General features: G+C 42.5%; 1 protein-coding gene across 5 annotated transcripts in view; it reads left to right on the plus strand.

Annotated features, from left to right (window-relative positions):
* The window catches only part of ARFGEF2 (ADP ribosylation factor guanine nucleotide exchange factor 2), a 114394-nt gene that overhangs the window by 33684 nt on the left and 53195 nt on the right, over window positions 1–27515 (plus strand). For 3 of the 5 annotated variants that reach the window (XM_015148796.3, XM_028828499.2, XM_077951974.1), the window contains exons 7-16: window positions 5378–5446; window positions 7373–7524; window positions 10686–10816; window positions 12342–12576; window positions 13543–13642; window positions 14363–14502; window positions 15986–16094; window positions 17548–17731; window positions 26199–26310; window positions 26850–27055. In XM_015148796.3, coding sequence (XP_015004282.2) covers window positions 5378–5446; window positions 7373–7524; window positions 10686–10816; window positions 12342–12576; window positions 13543–13642; window positions 14363–14502; window positions 15986–16094; window positions 17548–17731; window positions 26199–26310; window positions 26850–27055 — 1438 coding nt within the window. The remainder of the gene's footprint in view (window positions 1–5377; window positions 5447–7372; window positions 7525–10685; window positions 10817–12341; window positions 12577–13542; window positions 13643–14362; window positions 14503–15985; window positions 16095–17547; window positions 17732–26198; window positions 26311–26849; window positions 27056–27515) is intronic. The other 2 variants (XM_015148797.3, XM_077951975.1) reach the window with 1 other exon arrangement.

Consider the following 27515-nt stretch of genomic DNA (forward strand, 5'->3'; position numbering starts at 1 on the left):
CTTCTGCCAGTGTTCGGGCTCTCTGACTCTCCTTAGCCCTTCCTGGCCTGAGAATGTTTCGATTTTGCGTAAGTACTATTATGGATCCTGCCTATTAAGGAATATGAGTTATATACTCTATGCCTCCAAAAAATGTTGCTCTTGATGCTGTTTAAATGGAAAAACTGCCATGAGGGAAAGAGGAGATCCGTGCTGACGTGGAATTTTGTTTTTCTCCTTAGGAATGAAAGATAGTGAAGGTTTTAACTAACTGAAACTACTTGCAGTGTGATTCGTTGGAAATTTTCATTATGGATTTAGTCTGCAGGGCCAGGCAGGTGACAGAAATGAGCAGGCTTCTATCATGAGGACAAGCACCTACATATAAACACACAGGCCTAATAAAAAGTAGCATTTGAGAGCTCACTTTTTTCAGGCACTGTTTTAAATGCTTTGTGTGTATCATTCTCACAGGGCTTTGTTTACTGGTAAGGAAACTGAGGCTTTGGGAGGTTAAGTAACTTAAGTCCCCACAGTGGGAAGTGGCAGAGCAGGGACCTGGATCAGACATGCAGGCTCCATGCTGAATTCACTTCTACAAGGGAACATTTTTTCTCTGATGTTCTTAAAACACCCTGCCCAGTCAGCCTCCTATTTGCTCTTGACAGACATGTTACTTTCCTGCTTACTGTGCAGTAACAACATTGGTCCAAGTGTGATGGTGCCTCGCATTTGGCCCCAGGGGAAGGGAGTTGATTGGGAGTGGTGAGGACTGAGGCAACAAGGTATCAGCTGAGTTCGTGCCCTGGCTGAAGAGGGCAGCCTCACCTGGTTCCAGCCAGTTGTGGCCCAGTGTTGCCACAGAGTTGGGTTTTTTAAATAGAAGCCCTTTCTGTTTTTTGTGAGTAGTCTCATGGTTTTTAAACATTGGCAGCTAATTCAAGTTTTGAAAAGCAGCAGATAGGCTAAGCAATACATATGTACAGGCAGAGGTACTTACCAGTCACCACTTTATAGCCTCTGGTCTAACTCACTGAGCCTGTAGCTTCTCTGATAAAATGAATTGATATTTCTTGGGTGTTGAATGTAAATGAGGTGCTGTGTACTTTGGAATGTATGATACAGATTGGAAACTGTCACCATACTTTTATTAATATCATAGCATCAGAGAAGGTTGGGACTGGAAAAGGAACTTAGAAATATCTAGTCATGTTTACCAAATTACAAGAGGTGAGATGCTGTGTAAGTGAACCCTTCCCTCCCTTACTCCTTCTTCCCTCCCTCCCTCCCTCCCTCCCTTCCTTCCTTCCGACAGGGTCTCACTCTGTCACGCCTGCTGGAGTGCAGTGGTGCAATCTCAAATCACTGCAACCTCTGCCTCTCAGGCTCAGGTGATCCTCCTGTCTCAGCCTCCCAAGGAGCCGGGACTGCAGGTGTGTGCCACCATGCCCTGCTAATTTTTATACTTTTTGTAGAAATGGGGTTTTGCTGTGTTGTCCAAACTAGTCTCAAACTCCTGAGCTCAAGTGATCCTCCCCACCTCAGCCTCCCAAAGTGCTGGAATTACAGGCATGAGCTGCCATGCCCCACGAGAACGTTTTATATTTTAAAGGTCATTTATTTTAATATGCATTCAGAAAATGTAAGTAACATATGAAAACTGTTATTTTGTGAATTTTATTGCTTAAGGTGAGTTAACTTAAAGAGCACTGGTAAATACTTGCCGTCATGCATTGCTTAACAACAGGGTTATGTTCTGAGAAATGGGTCAAAGGCAGTTTCACCTCTAGGCTATAAACCTGTACGCCATGTTACCGTGTTGAATACTATATGCATTGGTAACACAGTGGTAAGGATTTGATAAGGTGCAGTCAAAATGCGGTATAAAAGATAAAAACTGATATACCTGTATAGGGCACTTACCATGGATGGAGCATGAAGGACTGGAAGTTACTCTGAGTGAGTCAGTGAGTGAGCAGTGAGTGAATGTGAAGGCCTGGGACATGACCATATCCCACTGCAGGCTTCATAAACACTTAGGCTACCCTAAATTTATAAAAATAATTTTCTTTCTTTTTTTTTTTTTTTTTTTGAGACGGAGTTTTGCTCTTGTCCTCCAGGCTGGAGTGCAGTGGCACGATCTCTGCTCACTGCAATCTCCACCTCCCAGGTTCAAGTGATTCTCCTGCCTCAGCCTCCCGAGTAGCTGGGATTACAGGTGCCTGCTACCACGCCTGGCTAATTTTTGTATTTTTGGTAGAGACTGAGTTTCTGTTGTTGACCAGGCTGGTCTCGAACTCCTGACCTCAGGTGATCCACCCGCCTTGGCCTCTTGAAGTGCTGGGATTATAGGCATGAGCCACTGTGCCCAGCCTATAAAATTAATTTTCTGGCCAGGCACGGTAGCTCACGCCTGTAATCCCAGCGTTTTGGGAGGCCGAGGCAGTTGGATCACGAGGTCGAGATTGAGACCATCCTGGCCAACATGGTAAAACCCCGTCTCTACTAAAAATACAAAAATTAGCTGGGTGTGGTGGCGCACACCTGTAGTCTCAGCTACTCAGGAGGCTGAGGCAGGAGAATTGCTCGAACCTGGGATGCGGAGGTTGCAGAGAGCCGAGATTGTGCCACTGCATCAAGCCTGGTGACAGAGCGAGACTCCATCTAAAAAAATAATAATAATAATTTTCTTTATTCAATAATAAATTAATTTTAGCTTACTGTAACATTTTTATTTCATAAACTTTTTTTTTTTTAACTTTTGGGTCTTGTAATAGCATCTAGTTTAAAACAAACACATGGCCGGGCGCGGTGGCTCAAGCCTGTAATCCCAGCACTTTGGGAGGCCGAGATGGGCGGATCACAAGGTCAGGAGATCGAGACCATGCTGGCTAACACGGTGAAACCCCGTCTCTACTAAAAAATACAAAAACCTAGCCGGGCGAGGTGGCGGGCATCTGTAGTCCCAGCTACTCGGGAGGCTGAGGCAGGAGAATGGCGTGAACCCGGGCGGCGGAGCTTGCAGTGAGCTGAGATCCAGCCACTGCACTCCAGTCTGGGCGACAAAGCAAGACTCTGTCTCAACAACAAAAAAAAAAACAAAAAAACAAACACATGGCACAGATACACAAAAATATTTTTTCTTTATATTCTTATTCTATAAACTTTTTTTTCTATTTCTTAAATTTTTAGGTTTTTAAAACTTTTAAAATATTTTTGTTAAAAACTAAGCCACAAAACACACAGATTAGCCTAGGCCTACACATGGTCAGGATTATTCATATCACTGTCTTCCACCTCCACATCTTGTCCCCGGAAGGTCTTCAGCGGCTGTAACATACATGGAGTTGGTATCTCCTATAATAACAATACTTGCTCCTGGAATGCTTCCTGAACCTGCCTGAGACTTTTTTACAGTTAACTTTTTGTTTTTTAAATAAGTAGAAGGCAATGACAATGAAGAGTATAGTATAGGCTGAGCACGGTGGCTCACGCCTGTAATCCCAACACTTTGGGAGGCTGAGGCAGGCAGGTCAGTTGAGGTCAGGAGCTCGAGGCCAGCCTGGCCAACATGGCAAAACTCCGTCTCTACTAAAAGTACAAAAATTAGCCGGGCGTTGTGGCACAGGCCTGTAATCCCAGTTACTCGGGAGGCTGAGGCAAGAGAATCGCTTGAACCTGGGAGGCGGAGGTTGCAGTGAGCCAAGATCGTGTCACTGCACTCCAGCCTGGGCAACAGATTGCGACTCTCTCTCTCAAAAAAAAAAAAAAAAAAGAAGTATATTATAGTAAATACATAAACTAATAACACACTGGTTTATTACCAATTATTATGTATTATACAGAATTGCATGTACTCTTCTTTTATATGACTGGTAGCACAGGTTTGTTCACACCAGCATCAATATAAGTAATAAGTTGTGCTGCGACATAACAACGGCTATGATGTCACTAGGCGATAGGAATTTTTCAGCTTCACTGGTAGTCTTCCGGGACCACTATTGTATACGTGATTCCTCATTGACCAGATGTTGTTATGTGGCGCATAACAGTATATTTAAAATACCTAATAATATATAATATTATGGTGGTGCATGAATGTGGCAAAAGTTATGAAGGTGGTTTGAGAATGACCAAAGTTTGAGTAACAGTGATCTAGTCTAAATCATCCTTTTTAGATAAGAAGTGAGTTTAGCGGATTGTGACTGTTTCTGGGGTTTTCTGACTTCAAGTTCCCTTTGCCTTCTAGGAAAAGCTTATAACATCAATATTTCCCACACGAATTTACTTTGCCACGTAGATAGTTCCAGGGTGTTAAGTGCCCAATGGAAATGAAAATACTTAGCACTGCCCTCCAGGACCTTGTAGATCAAGCATAGAACTCATAAAAATGGTGGCTGGATTAAAAATTCTCATTAATACACAGTCAAAGGATTATTTTGGTTTTGCTTTTTTAAGGTGATGGTTTTTTTGGTCAACATGATGTTTTATAAATGAGTAACGTTCGGCCAGGTGCGATGTCTCATGCTTGTAATCCCAGCACTTTGGGAGGCCAAGGTGGGTGGATCAGTTGAACTCAGGAGTTCAAGACCAGCCTAGGCAACATAGAGAAACCTTGTCTCTACTAAAACTACAAAATTAGCCGGGCATGGTGAGGTGGGAGGATTGCTTGAGCCAAGGAGGCGGAGGTTGCAGTAAGCTGGGATGGTGCCATTGCACTCCAGCCTGGACAAGAGAGCAAAACTCTGTCTCAAAAAAAAAAAAAAAGTAATGTTTACTTCTAAACATCTAGTCAAGAGCTGTTTATATAAACTCTTTCCTAGAACTAGTTTTCTGAAGAAAAAAAAAATTAGAGATACCGAACCTCTTCTACTTAAACGGTTAACATATTACAGAATCATTTCATAAAAGTTGAATAAATCCTTAACTATCACATTGGAAATCTCATGCCAGATTCTGGGTTTACAGTGTGGGAAGGCAGAGCAGCAGAAGGCATGTCGTTTACCAAGGCTCGTTGGTCCCTGAGGCTAAGGCACAAGAGAAAGCTCCATTTGTTCTGCCAGGAACCCTAGCTGGATAAAATCGAGCTCTTGCGTCCAAGTTGGGGGTGTTAGGGAGGGCCCTGGGCCGAGCCACTGGGACTCAGGAAGGAAGAGAGTAATACAAGCCAGTGGGGTTTTAGTGTTCCACAAAGGGAACCTCAAAAGCAGAACAGATGCTGCCTAAGTTTCCCGATTTCAAGGAAGTTATCCTTCATTGGCACAATCAGATTTGGCCTTGGGGAGAACTTATTTGCACCCTTTGCCTTCTGAAATGTAACTCCCCGTAATCTCCCCTTCTTCCTTTGTTTTTCCTGGAAATACCCATGTGTGTTTTGTATATTTGGATGTGTGTGTAGGGACTGATGACGGAGCCCAGGAGGTGGTGAAGGACATCTTGGAAGATGTAGTCACATCTGCCATTAAAGGTAAGAACCAAGGACGACCCAGCCTTTCCTCTTGCCTCATTCCTCCAAAAAGTCCTCAGCAAAATGTTTTAGTGGTGGAGTTTCCTCTTCCCTGCCCTAAGAACTCATGGAGCTCATGGAAACTGAATCTTCCCACATCTGCCCATCTTTTATATGGGATTCAAAAATGACTTGTTTTTACTGACTGATTTTAGTCTCATTTGGATTGGGTTTAAGAAACATAGTCTGGGCCGGGCGCGGTGGCTCACGCCTGTAATCCCAGCACTTTGGGAGGCCAAGGCGGGCGGATCACAAGGTCAGGAATTCGAGACCAGCCTGGCCAATATGGTGAAACCCCATCTCTACTAAAAATACAAAAAGTAGCCGGGCATGGTGACGCGCGCCTGTAGTCCCAGCTTTTTGGGAGGCTGAGGCGGCAGAATTGCTTGAACCTGGAAGGTAGAGGTTTCAGTGAGCCGAGATCACGCCACTGCACTTCAGCCTGGGTGGCAGAGCAAGACTCCATCTCAAAAAAAAGAAACATTGTCTGACTGTGTTAGGCTTAGATGCTCCACATAGAGATGCAGAGGGCCATTCCATATGCCTTGTAGATTAGGGGATGTCCAGGTCTTTCTAGAAGTGGGCTGGAGCCCTGAGATCCATGTCCATTGGAGCTGAGTTTTCATGGCCAGCCATTGATGTGTCAAGGGGACACTCCACTTGTCAGCAGGTATCAGGTGTACAGGGAAGCTTTATTTTGTTAGGCTTCATTCATAACTGCCTCATGGTATGGTTTCTGCCCAGAATCTCAGGTCAGTGGGTGTATGCTGAACATTTTGTTCCAATGCCAATAAACCATTACTATTTCTAGAAATCAAAATCTTAGTAGGTTTTAATCAGCTTTTTTTTTTAAATGAAAGAGTAAAATGAAACAGAGTACAAATGATCTGACTGTATCACATATAATGTTAAGTATTGTTTCATGAAATGTGTTTCAGTTATTTATGTGCACGTGTCTATACTGGGATACAATTTTTTAAATTAATTTCTTACAGAGGTCAAGATTTGAAAGCCACTTTTCTAAGCCCTATCTTTTTGTTAAGGTACCACAAAGCTATATACATATTCTATTATTTATTTAACTTCTTATAGAAATGCCTGTAAAATAGAAAAATTTTATTTCATACCTTTAGATTTGTTTCTGGGGTCTATACAAGAAGTCTTCAGGTAATGGATGTTTGTCTTGTTTACTTCGTGTCCTCTAGCCACTACTGCAGAGCCTGGCACATAATAGGCACTTGATAAATACTGAATGAAATATGCTTTGTAAAGCTATTATTGAAAATTGTCCTCATTGTTTCATATCCCTTATGTATATATAAAGAACCACATTATAAAGTTTTCTTAGAGTTTCATTGCTCTGCTGATCATCAAATATGCTTTCCTTCATTAAATGATGAAATATATTTAATTCTTTATTTTAATTATTTCCCTTTTTTCACATGGCTGCCAAGAAGCTTAGGTTTACATTTTTTCTCTGTGACTAAGGTTTTCTGTCATAACTGACTCTTCTCTAATTCCTTTATTAATGGTACGTTTAAAAAATCTGTACCTTTCATGTTTAGCTGCTTCTAATCTTTTTCAAAAGTGAATGGGGGTGGGCAGGGCTGCTGCATTACACAATTCTGGAGGCACCATTGATCTGGAGAGAATTGTATATTGCTGTGGCCCTGGCAGTGGGGCTGTGGATAACAAACACTCATAAAGCTTAAGCATCACTTTGGCCAAGGCTTTTTCAGGATTGTGTCAGTCATGGGCTGGTGGCACAGGAAAAGGGGAAACAAGCAACAGCTGGGAGGCTCACGAATAACTTCTTTTTGGTGTCAAGCAGCCTTTTAGGGTAAGTACAGTACTAATTTGGCTATGACTTTGTATTTGTGTTTTAAGAAGCAGCGGAAAAGCATGGTCTGACAGAACCTGAGAGAGTTCTAGGTGAACTGGAGTGTCAGGAATGTGCTATTCCCCCAGGAGTTGATGAAAACTCACAGACCAATGGAATAGCTGATGACCGGCAGTCCTTGTCATCAGCAGATAATCTGGTATGTTAGTGATCATCCTCTGGATTCATTGCCGTTTTTACTTTTTCAAAAAATGCAGAATAAAATCTTCCCTCAAAAGAAGCAACTAAAATAAGCAAGCCCTATTCATTTATTAGTCACAGAGTTCTGGGCCAATATTCTTTGTATTAGCAGGTTCAGTTCTTAGAATGTGCTAATGTTGCTTGGTATATAACATCGTTATTAAACACTGTTTACTCAGACTTTTAACACTTAAATTTCTTGCTATTTTTCTTCTCTCTCAAAATAGTATACATTCATTATAGGAAAATAAAATATATAGTTACCTGTCTTTCCTTCTCTGTATTGGAAAGTCAGTATGTATAGGAAAGCCATCCATAACCCATAGATTGCCCTTGTTAACATCTTACCTATATCCTTCTAGATTTTTCTCCATCTCACATATTTTACCACTTAAATAGAATAATACAGTGTGTATCCTGTGTTGCAACCTGCTTTTTAAACAATTTATATTATGAACATTCTCTCAGGCCCATAGATATGTCCGCCACATTATTCTTTTTAGTAGCCTTATTGTTCTCTTAAAAATTGCTTTAAAATTAAATATAAGCATTCAAAATAGGAAGTAATACGATGTGACTGTCGCTCAAGACCCCACTTTCTTTGTCTTTTTACCAGTGTTTCTCAACCTTTTTCATTATTGCTCCTTCCTCCAAGAAAACTTTGTAGACATTTTTTCCTAATCATCATCCCCCGTTAAGTTGTAATGCCACCAGTAAACTGGATATCCATATGCAACATGTATATCTATGCTTTATACATAAAAAGAATAAGGATTTGTTGTTGTTTATTTGAGACAGAATCTCATTCTCACCTAGGCTGGAGTGCAGTGGTGTGGTCTCGACTCACTGCAGCCTTCACTTCCTGGGCTCAAATGATCCTGCCGCCTCAGCCCCCTGAGTATCTGGGGCTACAGGCATGCACCACCATACCTGGCTAATTTTTTATTATTATTTGTAGAGACAGGGTCTCACTATGTTGCCCAGGGTGATCTTGAACTGGGCTCAAGCAATCTGCTCACCTCAGCTTCCCAAAGTGCTGGGTTTACAGGCATGAACCACTGCATCCGACCAGAATAAGGTGGTTTTTTGGTTTGTTTTTGTTTTCTTTTTTTTAACCCCCTTGAGGACGCACTTAAATCTATACAAGGGACTCATGTTATATAATAAGCGGCAGTTTGCTTTGTTTACTCAATACTATATGGTGGGCATCTTCCCCTATCAGTGTATGTAGAGCTAACAAAAATTTTTAATGGCCATGTGAAATTCTGTATGGATCACTGTAATCTATTAACCAATTCCCTATTGGGTTTTTAGATTATTCCAGTTTTATCATAGGAAATGCTTCTATAATGAATATCCTTATAGATAACTCTTAATTCCTTCTTAGGAATAAATTCCTGCGAGTAGTATTGATGGTTCAAGAGTTGGAAGTTTTAGCTGAGTGTAATAGCATGCTTCTGTATTCCCAGCTACTCAGGAGGCTGAGGCTGGAGGATTGCTTGAGCCCAGAAATCCAGCCAGGGGAACATAGTGAGACCCCATCTCATAAATAAATAAATAAATGTAGTGAGATCATGTCTCATAAGTAAATGAATGAAAGAGAGTGGGAGTTGGAAGTTTTAAGGCTTTTGATCCTTAACACCAAGTCAGTCTTCTGGGAAGGTACTGCTTGAATCCCTGTCCACCTTTAATCTCTCAATACCCATTTTCCCATTCTCTCATTAAAACTAGGCAGCAGCCTTTATTCACATCTTTGCTAGTCTGATAGGAGAAAGCTCCTACCCTAATGATGAGTAATAAGGCCATTTATGTTTCTTTATCATTTGCATTTATTGGTACATTGCTTATCCATTTTTTTCATGTGGGAGGAAGGTTTTCATATTTCCTTAATGAATTATAAGAATTATAAGAACATTTATATGTGGGGGATATTAATCTTTATTATATGTTAAAAAATTTTTATTTATTTATTTTTTTGAGATGCAGTCTTGCTCTGTTGCCCAGGCTAGAGTACAGTGGCGCAGTCTTGGCTCACTGCAAGCTCTGCCTCCCAGGTTCACGCCATTCTCCTGCCTCGGCCTCCTGAGTAGCTGGGACTATAGGCGCCCACCACCACTCTCAGCTAATTTTTTGTATTTTTAGTAGAGACGAGGTTTCACCATCTTAGCCAGGATGGTCTCGATCTCCCAACCTTGTGATCTGCCCACCTCAGCCTTCCAAAGTGCTGGGATTACAGGCGTGAGCCACCGTGTCTGGCCAAAAAATTTTATTTTTATGTTTTGTTTTTAAATGTAATTTACCTTTTTTTAGGTGAAAAAAGTTTATTTTGTAATACCTATCCTTTGTTACCCATTTATCCTGCAATAGCTGTAACAGTATTCTTTTTTTTATTTTTATTATTATTATTATTTTTTGGTCACCCAGGCTGGAGTGCAGTGCCGCGATCTCGGCTCACTGCAACCTTTACCTCCCAGGTTCAAGCGATTCTCCTGTCTTAGCCTCCCAAGAAGCTGGGATTAGTAGAGACGAGGTTTCACCATGTTGGCCAAGTTGGTCTGGAACTCCTGACTTCAAGTGATCTGCCTGCCTTGGCCTCCCAAAGTATTGGGATTACAGGCGTGAGCCATTGCACCTGGTTTACAATAGTGTTCTTAGAACTACCTTTCTTACCCAAGCTAATGTAATTACCTGTATTAGTTTTGGTTTTTTTACAGCTTAACTTTTGATCATGTTTCATTTTAAACCACCCATACCAACTCTGAAGAACAAGGAACAAGGTTGTAGAATTGCTGTGATGGCTCCTCCATAGCTCCTATTTTGTCATATCCTCCCCTCCCCCACATCCTTTGTCTCCCTATTAAATAGAAGAATTTTAATTTCCATGAGATAATTACATTTCTTAGTTTTGATAAGAGTTATACTGTTGTTTTGTCCTCTCCCTTTTTATTTTTTGAGATACGGTCTTACTATGTTCCCCAGAGTGGAGTGCAGCAGTGCCATCATGGCTTACTGCAGCCTTGACCTCTTGGGCTCAATGGATCCTCCTCCCTCAGCCTCCGGAGGAACTAGGACTACAGGTGCGCGTCACCACACCCTGCTAATGTTTGTTTCTAATCCTAGGAATCGGATGCACAAGGACATCAAGTGGCTGCCAGGTTCTCCCATGTTCTGCAGAAGGATGCCTTCCTTGTGTTCCGCTCCCTGTGCAAGCTGTCCATGAAGCCCCTTGGTGAAGGCCCTCCAGACCCAAAGTAAGCAGACAGCAGTTCTTGGCCATCTTCAATCCAATGATCCAGCAGCACATGGTACTGTGTTTCACACTCCCCTTGTTCCAAGAATTTTCAGTGTTGTGTCTCTTTGTCAGTGTAAGTGCAGGAATGGTTTTACAACTTTCAGACTCATGCATTCTCTATAGTCCTTTCATATTGAATTGTCTCTGTATCCCCACCAACCAAGATTTTGCCCAGTTTTGCTTTTCTTGGCATATGAATGCTAAAAACAGTCTGTTTGTTGAACACATAAAAAGCACATTTTTACTAGCTAGTGGATTGAATCTCCTGATGTGGGGTGGGGAGGGACAGGATACCTGCAAACCTCAGTTCCCTGTTGTGTTTGGAAACCTCTGCTTCATCGATACAGATCTAAGCCCCAGATTGGGACACAGGGAAGCCAAACATTTCTTTGTAGTAAACAAACTACTACAAGGATGTCAGTGCTGTGGAGTGAAGAAAGCAGAGGCTTCAGAGCCAGAAAGAGCTGCATTTAGATCTTGGCTCCTCCACCTGAGAGCAGTTCCTTGGTTATATGTCTTACCAAGCCTCATCTGAAAAATGGGAATATGGAAAATCATCTTACAGGATTGATTAAATGAAATATCGGTGTTGTCCTGAGCATGGAGCCTTGTACTTTATAAATTGTCACTGTTGTTCCTGTCATTAGTCATTAATAATAATCTTCAATTCATCTATTGTGAATGCTGCTAATACTATGATAGGTATTAGGAAAATAGGCCAGGTGTGGTGGCTCACCCCTATAATCCCAACACTCTGGGAGGCCGAGGTGGGTGGATCACTTGAGGCCAGGAGTTTGAAACCAGCCTGGCCAACAAGACAAAACCCCATCTCTACTAAAAATACAAAAATTAGCTGGGTGTGCTGGTACGCACCTGTAATCCCAGCCACTCAGGAGGCTGAGGCAAGAGAATCACTTGAACCCAAGAGGCAGAGGTTGCAGTGAGCCGAGATCGTGTCACTGAACTCTAGCCTGGGCAACAGAGCAACAGTAAATTTTAAAAAATAAAAATAAGTGTTAAGAAAATAGTTCATGAAAGTGTACCATTTCTTACCATACCTGAACTCAGGGATGGGCAGCGGTGAGGGAGGGCTGTGAGGTAGGTGGATAAAGAGCACCGTCTTCATGGTGTGTTAAGATAGGGTGAGCCAGGTGTCTCAGCCTCCCACAAGTGATGTAAAGTCATTGATTCTCTCAGTGCAGTTGTAGAACCTGCTCTCCAGAATCAGTTGACACTTTGCTCCTGCTGTATTCTCTACTTTGTGATGGAGAGAGACAAAAAGGAATTGGCAGCTCTTGTTCTCAAAGGGCCTGCAATTCCAGAAGGACCCACCTCATGCCATCTGCCCTGATTCTCCTGACATTTAGGTGCTATTAATTCTTTATACTTCTGCTCATTGGTAGAGGAGCAAGGCCTTCTCAAGAAACATACTGTTTGACATTTTTTCTTTTAGCACTGTTACGGTTTTTCATTTTCTTTGCCAGATCCCATGAGCTGCGTTCCAAGGTGGTTTCCCTGCAGCTGCTTCTCTCTGTGTTACAAAATGCTGGCCCCGTATTTAGGACTCACGAGATGTTCATCAATGCAATCAAGCAATATCTCTGTGTGGCCTTGTCCAAAAACGGCGTCTCTTCAGTGCCTGATGTCTTTGAGCTGTCTCTTGCCATTTTTCTTACTCTTCTTTCAAACTTTAAAATGCACTTGAAAATGCAGATAGAGGTATGGACTCCAAAGTTTTTTCATTTGATTGTTTACTATTATTAATAATAATACTCAATGTTGAGAATGCTGCTAATATTATACACTAAGCATTAGGAAAATGGTTCGTGAAAATGTTTCATATCTTACCATCCGGAACTCAGGAGTGGGCAAGGGCAGGGAGGGTAAATGGCATACTCATCAGCTGGCACCCCAGTAAATCAGAACTTTTTAAATGAGTAAGAGAGTATCTTTTTATAAAAAGTTACTGCCCTCAGGCTGGGCACAGTGGCTCATGCCTGTAATCCCAGCACTTTGGGAGGCTGAGGCGGGCGGATCACGAGGTCAGATTGAGATCATCCTGGCTAACATGGTGAAACACTGTTTTTACTAAAAATACAAAAAAATTAGCCAGGCGAGGTGGTGGGCGCCTGTAGTCCCAGCTACTCGGGAGGCTGAGGCAGGAGAATGGCATGAACCCAGGAGGCAGAGCTTACAGTGAGCTGAGATTGCGCCACTGCGCTCCAGCCTGGGCAACAGAGCGAGACTCTGTCTCAAAAAAAAAAAAAAAAGTTACTGCCCCCAGATCTTATGTGCCTTTCATTTTAACCAAAGGATATGGGCTATATGCTGGGCTCGCCCCTTAAACATGTCTGTTTGGTCTGTAAATTGTTTGAAATCATTTAGATTAGTTGCCAAATTGAGAAATCCTATCTTACATGAAACTCCAGATTTCTGGTTTCTCTCCAAAAAGTCACAACATGGGTCCTGCATTTCCACTTGGCAGCTCCCCTGATGGCCCCTACCCTGCCAGCCGTCCCCACCAAGGCCAGGGTCCTGACGCTGCCCAGCCGGGCGGGCGCTCCACTCTCCTGCCCAGGGTGCTTTACTTACTGCAGGATCGGGTTGGCTTCTGAAGACTTTGGAGGTTTTGAGCCCTGGTTGAAACTGTTAATTAGTGTCCTCCTTTGTCTTTATGTCATATAGGTCTTTTTCAAAGAAATTTTCTTGAACATTTTAGAAACATCAACAAGTTCTTTTGAGCACAGGTGGATGGTCATTCAGACTCTGACGAGGATCTGTGCAGGTATTTTCACCTGGGGACACTCATCCACTGGACTTTTGATGCTTTAATTTGCCAAAGCTCAGATTAAGACTTTTAACTCCTCCTTTTAGAGTTTTAAAGAAGGATTGGAAATAAAAGGCTAATTCTAACCTAGTCCTGTCCCACCTCTCCTTTTTTAGAGGATGACCAACTCAGGCTGGTTTGCCAAGGACTTCCTGGTTTTAGCACTAAGTCTCATGTCCCAGAAACCCCCTAATCTCATCAAACTGGAACACTTGGTTACATTACCTACAAGCTGAGTACTGTTAGTCACAGGACCTAAGATATTGGTGCTGCCAATTTTTGATTGGGTGCTATGGTAAATGTGGATTTACCTTACACTATACAATTGTGTGGCCTCAAAGTAAGCATCCTGCTTGTCTGGCATCTAATGTATTTTTATAAGAGTGACACAACTTTAAGAGGTGGATCAGGCAATTGTTAGCCCCTTCCTTGATGAGAAAAGTGAGCCTTGGACGGGTGGAATGAACCGCCTGAGATTTCAGTTTGCTCAGAAGCGGGCCTGAAAACAACCTCCTCTCTGCCAGCTTCCTAGTACTTCCAACATGTGTTTCCTGAGTGAGATGCGGCCACTGGAGCCTGTAGTTCACTGGGGAAATTTGTTGGCAAACATCTTGTTTGATAAGAAAACATAACTGCTATTTGATCAGAATTTCTGATACTTGTATGTTATTTTCCAAGATGCCCAGTGTGTTGTGGATATTTATGTCAACTACGACTGTGATTTAAATGCTGCTAACATTTTCGAGCGCCTTGTAAATGATTTATCCAAAATTGCTCAGGGAAGAAGTGGACATGAGCTGGGAATGACACCTCTGCAGGTAAAAACACTGTGGACACTCAATTGTATTAAAGTTTATTCATTCCAATAAACATTTATTGAGTGCCACCACATGCCAGGCACTGTCCTTGATATAGCAGTGAACAAAACAGGCATACGTATTCTCACATTTCCTGCCATCATAAAACGACATTAAAGAAGTCAGTTCAGATGATCATAAGGTCTGCAGAGAAGAAGAATAAAGCAGGGACGGCAGAGAGGAAGTGCTGGAGGTGGGGTGCTGTAATTCTTAATGGAGTCATTAGGGTAGTATCCCTTAGAAGGTGACCTTTGAGCTGAGACCCATAGGAAGCAAATTCATTCTCAGTCACCCTTCCAAAGGAAAACAGGATCCCAGTCTGCAATAGAGGCAAAGGAGATTGGCTAGGAGCAGAATACCTTATTAGAGCACCTACAAAGAAAATAGGATGCTTAACTCTAGGTTTCTGAATGAACTGGTCAGAGGGTCTCCGACCTCCCTGGAATTATGTGTGGAATTTTGGTGTATGGGCATTTTTCCTAAAAGATGGTCATAGTTGTCATTAGAAATACAGAAATCTGTGCTGTCCGAGATGCTGTTTTGAATCTAAAATATTTGCAGTTTTTTTAGATGATCTGCAACTCATATTCAACTTGTTATTTAAGAATGCTATTTATTTTTGAAAATCAGTATTTTTATTTACTTAAAGGGTGAGCCTTAAAATGGAATGCATTTGTGGGTGTTTAGGGGATATGTTGTATCCAGAGTCACTTGCAGCATAATTCAAGGTTCTTTTCTCCTTTTTTTCAGAGTCACTGGTTAAGACCTTGTTATTTGTGTGTGATTTTTTTTTTATTTTTATTTTTGGAGACAGAATCTCGCTCTGTCACCCAGGCTGGAGTGCAGTGGCACGATCTCAGCTCACTGCAACGTCCACCTCCCAGGTTCAAGTGATTCTCCTGCCTCAGCCTCCCGAATGGCAGGGATTACAGGTGGCTGCCACCACACCCGGCTTATTTTTGTCTTTTTAGTAGAGACGGGGTTTCACCATCTTGTCCAGGCTGGTCTTGAACTCCTTACCTCAGGTGATCCCCCCGCCTCAGCCTCCCAAAGTGCTAGGATTACAGGCTTGAACCACAGCGCCTGGCCAAGACCTTGTTATTAAAAAAATAATAATAAAATTTAAAGTTTTTTTTTTAATCACACAAGCAATGAATGAAAACTTCTTTTGAAAATCCAAATAACGTTGTTCATTTTAGGAAAACACATGTCCCATATTTTTGCTGCTGGAGTGTTTATAATGAGCATCTTTAGAGATGTCCAGGGTTTTCGCAATGTATCCTTGATACTTGTCACTTCTTAGCTCTGGGTTTGTTTCATCCTTAATAGCACTGACTGTCAGTGATTTATCTCATAGCCTCACTGGGGTCCGAGAAAGCCTCATAGATGTCTGTTCTCTTTGTTTTTCTCTTAAGTCTCTTTCCTGTGTCACTTCGTCCCTTAGGAGCTCAGCCTGAGGAAGAAAGGCCTGGAGTGTCTCGTGTCCATTCTCAAGTGCATGGTGGAGTGGAGCAAAGACCTGTATGTGAATCCCAACCACCAGACCAGCCTCGGTGAGACAGCGTTGCTGCCATACCCACCTCCATTCCTAATAGGCTCCTGTGACTGCTGGGAACAGTTGTCTTAGTATAGTTGTTTTAGAATTGAAAAAGCCTTTTTGGTTTGCTAAATACCTATATTATTTTGAAAGTTCTGCTTTTTAATGCATCTGGAGTTGTGTGAAGTTATGCTGTAACTTCATTGTTTCAAATGCAGAGCCAGTTGCTCCAGTGCCTTTTTAATAGTTGCTCATTCCCTCACTGATTCAAAGCATCACGTTTATGATACACCAAATGTTCCTGTGTATGTAAGTCTGTTTCTGGAATTTTAATTTTTTTAAAGAGACAGGGTCTCTTTCCATTACCCAGGCTGGAGTACAGTGGTGCAGTTGTAGCTCACTGCAGCCTTAAACTCCTGGGCTCAAGCAGTCCTCCCACCTTAGCCTCCCAAAGCACTGGGATTACAGATGTGAGCCATTGTGCCTGGCCTTCTTTCTAGACTTTCTATTCTGTTCTGTTTGTCTGTTTTAACACCAACACCACACTTGTTTTTGGTATCTTGTAGGGCAAGTCCTCCTATTCATTGTTCTTTAAGTTGTCTTGCTCGTTATTTTGCCTTTTTTTTTTTTTTTTTTTTGAGACGGAGTCTTGCTCTGTCACCCAGGCTGGAGTGCAGTGGCCGGATCTCAGCTCACTGCAAGCTCCGCCTCCCGGGTTCACGCCATTCTCCTGCCTCAGCCTCCCGAGTAGCTGGGACTACAGGCGCCCGCCACCTCGCCCGGCTATTTTTTTTGTATTTTTTAGTAGAGACGGGGTTTCACCGTGTTAGCCGGGATCGTCTCTCGATCTCCTGACCTCGTGATCCGCCCGTCTCGGCCTCCCAAAGTGCTGGGATTACAGGCTTGAGCCACCGCGCCCGGCCGTTATTTTGCCTTTTTTACACTTTCATGTGAATTTTAGAATTAGCTCATCAAGGCCTGGTGTGGTGGCTCATGCCTATAACCCCAGCACTTTGGGAGGCCGAGGGTGGTGGATCACGAGATGAGGCATTGAAGACCAGCCTGAACAACATAGTGAAACCCTGTCTCTATTAAAAATACAAAAAATTAGCCGGGTATGGTGGTGGGCGCCTGTAATCCCAGCTACTCTGGAGGCTGACGCGGGAGAATCACTTGAACCTGCAAGGCGGAGGTTGCAGTGAGCCGAGATTGCGCCACTGCACTCCAGCCAGGACGACAGTGTGAGACTCCATCTCAAAAAAAAAAAAAAGAATTAGCTCATCAAGTTCCATGAGGAAACAAGTTTTTAAGTAAAGTATCAGATACTAAGGTTTCATGCTTATAATCTTTATGGTATAGAGTTGTTGCTATTACAGGTCTGGGAAAGGGAGCCATGCAGCCAGACCTAGCTCGGCTATGTCTGTCCCCCACCTGCTTATTTGGCTTCCTTTACTTTTACTTCTCTGCAGGTCAGGAGAGGCTCATGGATCAGGAAATGGGGGATGGGAAAGGCCTTGACATGGCGAGACGGTGCAGTGTGACATCCATGGAGTCCACAGTGTCCTCAGGGACCCAGACAACTGTTCAGGATGACCCCGAGCAATTTGAGGTCATCAAGCAACAAAAAGAAATCATCGAACACGGCATCGAGCTGTGAGTGTGGCTGCTGTTAACTAGCAGGGATTCTAGCAAAGCCATATTTTCTCTGGGAACCTGGGACTGATTCCTGAAAAGGAAATGCCTGTTTACAAAAAGGCTGATGCTGGCACTTGTGGCTGAGCCTGATTGAGCCAGGCAATCAGTGAATGAGCGTATGTGTGTGTGTCTGTGCACAGAGACAGAGAAAAGTTTAATACCTTTGTGTGGTTGATGCAGCCTTTTTTTCCCCCTTTCTAATGAAAATTATAAAACCTATTTAGAAAATACAGAAAAGTATAAAGTAATAATGTAAAAATCACTCATAAAATTACTGCCCAAGATGGCCCGGCGCAGTGGCTCATGCCTGTAATCCCAGCACTTTGGGAGGCCAAGGTGGGCGGATCACGGGGTCAAAAGATCGAGACCATCCTGGCTAACACGGTGAAACCCCGTCTCTACTAAAAATACAAAAAATTAGCTGGGCGTGATGGTGGGTGCCTATAGTCCCAGCTACTCAGGAGGCTGAGGCAGGAGAATGGCATGAACCCAGGAGGTGAAGCTTGCAGTGAGCTGAGATCGCGCCACTGCACTCCAGCCTGGGCAACAGAGACTCTGTGTCAAAAAAATTACTGCCTGAGGAAATCACCATTGGTGCATTTTTTTTCAACTGTATATTATGAAAAATTTCAACTTAGCAAAAAATTACTGTTTGTCTTTTTTTTTTTTAGATGTGTTATTTTATTTTATTTTCTTATATTTTAAGTTCTAGGGTATATATGCACAACTTGCAGGTTTGTTACGTAGGTATACATGTGCCATGTTGGTTTGCTGCACCCATTAACTCATCATTTACATTAGGTATTTCTAATGCTGTCCCTCCCCCTGCGCCCCACCCCGCGACAGGCCCCCTATGTGTGATATTCCCCGCCCTGTGTCCAAGTGTTCTCATTGTTCAGTACCCACCTATCAGTGAAAACATGCAGTGTTTGGTTTTCTGTCCTTGTGATAGTTTGCTCAGAATGATGGTTTCCAGCTTCATCCATGTCCCTGCAAAGGACATGAACTCATCCTTGCTTATAGATGCATAGTATTCCATGGTGTATATGTGCCACATTTTCTTAATCCAGTATGTCATTGATGGACATTTGGGTTGGTTCCAAGTTTTTGCTACTGTGAATAGTGCCACAATAAACATATGTGTGCATGTGTCTTTATAGTAGCATAATTTATAATCCTTTGGGTATATACCCAATAATGGGATTGCTGGGTCAAATGGTATTTCTATTTCTAGATCCTTGAGGAGTCGCCACACTGTCTTCCACAGTGGTTGGACTAGTTTACACTCCCACCAACAGTGTAAAAGTGTTCCTATTTCTCCACATCCTCTCCAGCATCTGTTGTTTCCTGACTTGTTAATGATCACCATTCTAACTGGTTTGAGATGGTATCTCATTGTGATTTGGATTTGCATTTCTCTGATGACCAGTGATGATGAGCATTTTTTCATGTGTCTGTTGGCTGCATAAATGTCTTCTTTTGAGAAGTGTCTGTTCATATCCTTTGCCCACTTTTTGATGGGGTTGCTTGTTTTTTTTCTTGTAAATTTGTTTAAGTTCTTTGTAGATTCTGGATATTAGCCCTTTGTCAGATGGGTAGATTGCAAGAATTTCCCCCATTCTGTAGGTTGCCTGTTCACTCTGATGGTAGTTTCTTTTGCTGTGCAGAAGCTCTTTAGTTTAATGAGATCCGATTTGTCTGTTTTGGCTTTTGTTGCCGTTGCTTTTGGTGTTTTAGTCATGAAGTCCTTGCCCATGCCTATGTCCCGAATGGTATTGCCTAGGTTTTCTTCTAGGGTTTTTATGGTTTTAGGTGTAACATTTAAGTCTTGAATCCATCTTGAATTAATTTTTGTATAAGGTGTAAGGAAGGGATCCAGTTTCAGCTTTCTACATATGGCTAGCCAGTTTTCCCAGCACCATTTATTAAATAGGGAATCCTTTCCCCATTTCTTGTTTTTCTCAGGTTTGTCAAAGATCAGATGGCTGTAGATGTTGGTGTTACTTCTGAGGCCTCTGTTCTGTTCCATTGGTCTATCTCTTTGCTTTGGTACCAATACCGCACTGTTTTGGTTACTGTAGCCCTGTAGTATAGTTTGAAGTCAGATAGTGTGATGCCTCCAGCTTTGTTCTTTTTGCTTAGGATTATCTTGGCAATGCGGGCTCTTTTTCGGTTCCATGTGAACTTTAAAGTAGTTTTTTCCAATTCTGTGAAGAAAGTCATTGGTAGCTTGATGGGGATGGCATTTAATCTATTACCTTGGGCGGTATGGCCATTTTCATGATATTGATTCTTCCTATCCATGAGCATGGAATGTTCTTCCATTTGTTTGTGTCCTCTTTTATTTCGTTGAGCAGTGGTTTGTAGTTCTCCTTGAAGAGGTCCTTCACATCCCTTGTAAGTTGGATTCCTAGGTATTTTATTCTCTTTCTAGCAATTGTGAATGGGAGTTCACTCACGATTTGGCTCTCCGTTTATCTCTTATTGGTGTAAAGGAATGCTTTTGATTTTTGCACATTGATTTTATATCCTAAGACTTTGCTGAAGTTGCTTATCAGCTTAAGGAGATTTTGGGCTGAGACAATGGGGTTTTCTAAACATACAATCATGTTATCTGCAAACTGGGACAATTTGACTTCCTCTTTTCCTAACTGAGTACCCTTTATTTCTTTCTCTTACCTGATTGCCCTTGCCAGAACTTCCAACACTATGTTGCATAGGAGTGGTGAGAGAGTGCATCCCTGTCTTGTGCTAGTTTTCAAAGGGAATACTTCCAGTTTTTGCCCATTCAGTATGATAACTGGCTGTGGGTTTGTCATAAATAGCTCTTATTATTTTGAGATACATCCCATTGGTACCTAGTTTATTGAGAGTTTTTAGCACGAAGGGCTGTTGAATTTTGTCAAAGTCAAAATTTTCTGCATCTATCGAGATAATCGTGGTTTTTGTCGTTGGTTCTGTTTATGTGATGGATTACATTTATTGATTTGCACATGTTGAGCTAGCCTTGCATCCCAGGGATGAAGCCGACTTGATCATGGTGGATAAGCTTTTTGATGTGCTGCTGGATTCGATTTGCCAGTATTTTATTGAGGATTTTCGCATTGATGTTCATCAGGGATATTCGTCTAAAATTCTCTTTTTTTGTTTTGTCTGCCAGGCTGTGGTATCAGGATGATGTTGGCCTCATAAAATGAGTTAGGGAGGATTCCGTCTTTTTCTGTTGATTGGAATAGTTTCAGAAGGAATGGTACCAGCTTCTCTTTGTACCTCTGGTAGAATTCGGCTGTGAATCCATCTGGTCTTGCACTTTTTTTGGTTGGTAGGCTATTAATTATTGCCTCAATTTCAGAGCCTGTTATTGGTCTCTTCAGAGATTCAGCTTCTTCCTGGTTTAGTCTTGGAAGGGTGTATGTGTCCAGGAATTTATCCATTTCTTCTAGATTTTCTAGTTTATTTGCATAGAGGTGTTTATAGTATTCTGTCATGGTAGTTTGTATTTCTGTGGAATCAGTGGTGATATCCCCTTTATCATTTTTTATTGCATCTATTTGATTCTTCTCTCTTTTCTTCTTTATTAGTCTTGCTAGCAGTCTATCAATTTTGTTGATCTTTTTTGAAAAAACAGCTCCTGGATTCACTGATTTTTTTGAAGGGTTTTTGTGTCTCTATCTCCTTTAGTTCTGCTCTAATCTTAGTTATTTCTTGCCTTCTGCTAGCTTTTGAATTTGTTTGCTTTTGCTTCTCTAGTTCTTTTAACTGTGAGTTAGGGTGTCAGTTTTAGATCTTTTCTACTTTCTCTTGTGGGCATTTAGTGCTATAAATTTCCCTCTACACACTACTTTAAATGTGTCCAGAGACTCTGGTACGTTGTGTCTTTGTTGTCATTGGTTTCAAATAACATCTTTATTTCTGCCTTCATTTCGTTATTTACCCAGTAGTCATTCAGGAGCAGGTTGTCCAGTTGCCATGTAGTTGTGTGGTTTTGAGTGAGTTTCTTACTCCTGAGTTCTAATTTGATTGCACTGTGGTCTGAGAGACAGTTTGTTGTGATTTCTATTATTTTACATTTGCCGAGGAGTGCTTTACTTACAACTATGTGGTCAGTTTTGGAATAAGTGCGATGTGGTGCTGAGAAAAAGGTATATTCTGTTGATTTGGGGTGGAGAGTTCTGTAGGTGTCTGTTAGGTCCGCTTGATGCAGAGCTGAGTTCAATTCCTGGATATCCTTGTTAACTTTCTGTCTTGTTGGTATGTATAATATTGACAGAGGGGTGTTAAAGTCTCTCATTATTATTGTGTGGGAGTCTAAGTCTCTTTGTAGTCTCTAAGGACTTGCTTTATGAATCTAGGTACTCCTGTATTGGGTGCATATATATTTAGGATAGTTAGCTCTTCTTGTTAAATTGATCCCTTTACCATTATGTAATGGCCTTCTTTGTCTCTTTTGATCTTTGTTGGTTTAAGGTCTGTTTTATCAGAGACTAGGATTGCAACCCCTGCTTTTTTTGCTTTCCATTTGCTTGATGGATCTTCCTCCATCCCTATATTTTGAGCCTCTGTGTGTCTCTGCATGTGAGATGGGTCTCCTGAAGATAGTACACTGATGGGTCTTGACTCTATCCAATTTGCCAGTCTGTGTCTTTTAATTGGGGCATTTAGCCCACTTACATTTAAGGTTAATATTGTTGTGCGTGAATTTGATCCTGTCATTATGATGTTAGCTGGTTATTTTGCCTGTTAGTTGATGCAGTTTCTTCCTAGTATCGATGGTCTTTATACTTTGGCATGCTTTTGCAGTGACTGGTACCAGTTGTTCCTTTCCATGTTTAGTGCTTCCTTCAGGAGCTCTTGTAAGGCAGGCCTGGTGGTGACAAAATCTTTCAGCATTTACTTGTCCGAAGGATTTTATTTCTCCTTCACTTATGAAGCTTAGTTTGGCTGGATATGAAATTCTGGGTTGAAAGTTCTTTTCTTTAAGAATGTTGAATATTGACCCCCACTCTCTTCTGGCTTGTAGAGTTTCTGCCAAGAGATCCGCTATTAGTCCGATGGGCTCCTCTTTGTGGGTAACCCAACCTTTCTCTCTGGCTGCCCTTACCATTTTTTCCTTCATTTCAACCTTGATGAATCTGACAATTGTGTGTCTTGGAGTTGCTCTTCTCTAGGAGTATCGTTGTGGTGTTCTCTGTATTTCCTGAATTTGAAAGTTGACCTGCCTTGCTAGGTTGGGGAAGTTCTCCTGGATAATATCCTGAAGAGTGTTTTCCAACTTGATTCCATTCTCCCTGTCACTTTCAGGTACACCAGTCAAATGTAGATTTGGTCTTTTCACATAGTCCCATATTTCTTGGAGGCTTTGTTTGTTTCTTTTTACTCTTTTTTCTCTAAACTTCTCTTCTCTCCTTATTTCATTAATTTGATCTTCAGTCACTGATACTCTTTCTTCCACTTGATCAAATCAGCTATTGAAGCTTGTGCATGCATCACGTAGTTCTCATGCCATGCTTTTCAGCTCCATCAGGTCATTTAAGATCTTCTCTATACTGTTTATTCTAGTTAGCCATTTGTCTAATCTTTTTTCAGGGTTCTTAGCTTCCTTGTGATGGGCTTGAGCATCCTCCTTTAGCTCGGAGAAGTTTGTTATTACCAACTTTCTGAAGCCTACTTCTGGCAGCTCGTCAAAGTCATTTTCCATCCAGTTTTGTTCTGAAACATTGCTGGGGAGCAATTGCAGTCCTTTGGAGGAAAAGAGGTGTTCTGGTTTTCAGAATTTTCAGCTTTTCTGCTCTGATTTCTCCCCATCTTTGTGATTTTATCTACTTTTGGTCTTTGATACTGGTGACCTACAGATGGGGTTTTGGTGTGAATGTCCTTTTTGTTGATGTTGATGCTATTCCTTTCTGTTTGTTAAGTTTTCCTTCTAACAGTCAGGTCCCTTAGCTGCAGGTCTGTTGGAGTTTGCTGGAGGTCCACTCCAGACCCTGTTTGCCTGAGTATCACCAGCAGAGGCTGCAGAACAGCAAATATTGCTGCCTGATCCTTCCTCTGGAAGCTGTGTCCCAGAGGGGCACCCACCTGTATGAGGTGTCAGTCAGCCTCTACTGGGAGGTGTCTCCCAGTTAGGCTACATGGGGGTCAGGGACACACTTGAGGAGGCAGTCTGTCTGTTCTCAGAGCTCAAACACCATACTTGGAGAACCACTGCTCTCTTCAGAGCTGTCAGACAGGGATGTTTAAGTCTGTAGAAGTTTCTGCTGCCTTTTGTTCGCTATGCCCTGCCCACAGAGGTAGAGTCTACAGAGGCAGCAGCCCTGCAGAGCTGTGGTGGGCTCTGCCCAGTTCGAGCTTTGCTGGCTGCTTTGTTTACGTACTCAGGCCTCAGCAATGATGGACGACCGTCACCCTGCCAGGCTGCTGCCTCACAGGTTGATCTCAGACTGCTGAGCTAGCAGTGAGCAAGGCTCTGTGGGCGTGGGACCTGCCGAGCCAGGCAGGGGATATAATCTCCTGGTGTGCCGTTTGCCAAGACCATTGGAAAAGCGCAGTATTTGGGCAGGAATGTCCCGATTTTCCAGGTATGGTCTGTCACGGCTTCCTTTGGCTAGGAGCGGGAAATCCCCCGACCCCTGGCGCTTCCTGAGTGAGGCGATGCCCCACCCTGCTTCAGCTCGCCCTCTGTGGGCTGCACCCACTGTCCAACCAGTCCCAGTGAGATGAACCAGGCACCTGAGTTGGAAATGCAGAAATCACCATCTTCTGCATTGACCATGCTGGGAGCTGTAGACCAGAGCTGTTCCTATTCGGCCATCTTGGAACGGAATCTTACTTGTTTTATTTATGTGTATATTTTTCTGAACCATTTCAAAGTGATTGGTAGCCATCATGAGACCTTAACCAAATCTCTTTGAAAAATAAAGGACATTCTCCCATATAACCACAGCGTCATCATCACAATCATTGGTAAATCTTTATGTGTTTCTTTCCAGTCTTTTACACACATCAACACATACACAATCATATATTCCAACTTGTGAATGATTAGTTAACTTAGTAAATTCAACTTAAGAGTTGAAGTTACAGTACTCACTTATTAACTGACATGTTTCATCTTCTCATTTCTGCTGTCACCACCCCACCTCCCTCCAGTGTATTCTGCCCACAGCAGCTAATCTTTTTAAAACATAAATCAAGTCTTATCACTCTCCTGCCTAAGTCATTCCAGGTTTCCTGTTCTGTATCGTGGCCTGACCCAGCCTCTGGCCTCCGTTGCTGATCTCATCTGCCAATTCCCTTGAGTCACACAATGTATTTTCAGTCCATTGAACACCTCCAGCTCTTTTCACCATGGTGCCTTCTGCTTAAAATTCTCTTGCCTCTTTTCATCCCTCAGACTTGGTAAAACATCTCTTCCTCAGAGGCCTGTAGCAACTGCACTATCTAAACAGGTCCCAAGTTAATTTCCTTCCTTGCCCCATTCATGTCTTTCATGATGCTTGCCAGTTTGTGCTTACCCATGAATATCACCCTGCAGCTCAGGCCTGGTAAATAATAAGTTGAGTCTATACATTGGTTAGCTTTGCCTTCCTTTAACAGGAAATAAAAAATAGAATGGGCATGGTGGCTCACACCCGTTATCCCAGCACTTTGGGAGGCCAAGGTGGGAGGATCACTTGGAGTTCCAGACCAGCCTGGTCAACACAGTGAGACCCTGTCTCTTAAATTAAAAAAACAAAAACAAAAGCAAAAAAAGTAGAGAAAGAAAAAAAATAAATACAAAATAACATGCTTAACTTTGTATTTCTCTCTCAAGGAAATCCAAAAGCAGACAGTCTAAGGCTGCTACGGTGGCTCTTAAGGACATCATAGATCCAGGCTCCTTTTATCTGTCTGCTTCACCATACTTAGCCAGAGAGGGTGGTCTCATGGTATAAGATGACTGCTGGAGTACCAGCCATCCCACAAACATTCTGGAGAAGAGGAGGGAAAGAACAAAAAGAGGAAAGAGCAGACTTCCCACCTGAGTTGACTTTGTTTAAGGGTCCTTCCTAGAAGCACCCACACCACTTCTGCTCCTACCTCGCTGGCTGAAAGTTTATCACATGGCCATCCTTTATTTAAGGGAGGCAGGGAAATGTTGTTTTTATTCTACGTGGCGGTGTGCCCAACTAAACATGTAGGGTTCTGTTAGTGTTGAGAAGGAGATAGTGGATATGAGGTGACAACCAGCAGACTCTGACCAGGTGTAGCTGGGTCAGAAATTGAAGACGGAATTTGGAAAAGCTGCCAGTACAGACATGACCTTGCTAGCTTATATGTAATGGCATGTTCATAGTATTCTGTTATAATTTATCTCAAATACCAGCTTTTGCTATCCTCCAGATTTTGAAATAAGCAACTTGTGTCCCATCTCTGCTTGAAACAGGTTCAACAAGAAACCCAAGAGGGGGATCCAGTTTCTCCAGGAGCAGGGCATGCTGGGAACGTCAGTTGAAGATATAGCCCAATTCCTGCACCAGGAGGAGCGCCTGGATTCCGTAAGGCTGGGGGTGTAGCACTTGCATGTGAGTTCTGTCAGGTGATTGTGAGCCCTCACCAGTTTTAACCTCGAGATTGGCTGGCCCTGAGTACATTGTCTATTGTCCACCCCCTGGTTACAGCAGTCCTGCGTATCCCTGTGGCTAGTGTTGCAGAAAGCTCTTTGATGGGAATAAACTAGCCTCCCAGCAGGTGGCTGCATATTTGCTGGAAAAGTATCAGAGCTGGAAGTGTTCCTTGACTGCCGGAAACAGTTCTTCTGGCTGCCTGTCTGCAACTAACCTCCTGAGTGTGCCCCATCATTCTCTCCATTTTAAGTCTGTTGTGCCTCCTCCTCTTCCTTCATCCATGCAGGACAGGCTGCTTCTGGAATGGGTGGGTGGGTGGACAGGTCAGGGAGTTCCCTATCTTTTTTAGCAGTCCAGCCTATTCTGGGCAGTTAGGGCCAGGCTATTCTGACTCCACCCTTCGGCTGCTGGGTTTTGCTGTGGGTTTGTATTTGACAATTTCTAGATATAAGTGAGTGTGTATGTTTTAGACCCAAGTAGGCGATTTTCTGGGAGATAGCACAAGGTTCAACAAGGAGGTGATGTATGCCTACGTGGACCAACTTGACTTCTGTGAAAAAGAATTTGTCTCAGCCCTGCGGACATTCCTAGAAGGTTTCCGCCTACCTGGGGAAGCCCAAAAGATTGACCGATTAATGGAGAAGTTTGCTGCAAGATACATAGAATGCAACCAAGGGTGAGCACTGATTTTGAGTCCCTCCCAGATCATCTGTTTGCCTGCCTCAGAACACTAATTTTAATTTGGTTGGGGTTTAATCTTTGTATATCTGTGCCAAGCAACTGAAGCTTTTGTTTACTGTGGGCCAGGCACTGTGCTAAGGGATTATTTCACGTAAGACCTCACAGCAATCTGTTTATGTCCCTATTCTATGGACAGAGAGATTGAGGACCAGAGAGGTTAACTTGCCTAAGATCACGCAGTTAAAGCCCATGCTGTTAGCAACTGTAAAAGAGTAGTTTCATAAGTTGAGAGGAGACAATTGGGCACCTCTTCCCCACAGTTCCCCTGATTTAATATATGGGGTAGATCTCAAGGATATTGGGTTTTTTTAAATTACATACTGATGACAAGGTTACAGAAATAGCTACATAAGTAATAAAAACCATCAAAGTGCATGATTTTATCTGGGGACCTT

Source organism: Macaca mulatta, chromosome 10 (genome assembly GCF_049350105.2).
Source record: "Macaca mulatta isolate MMU2019108-1 chromosome 10, T2T-MMU8v2.0, whole genome shotgun sequence".
In the NCBI taxonomy this organism is placed as follows: Eukaryota; Metazoa; Chordata; class Mammalia; order Primates; family Cercopithecidae; genus Macaca; species Macaca mulatta.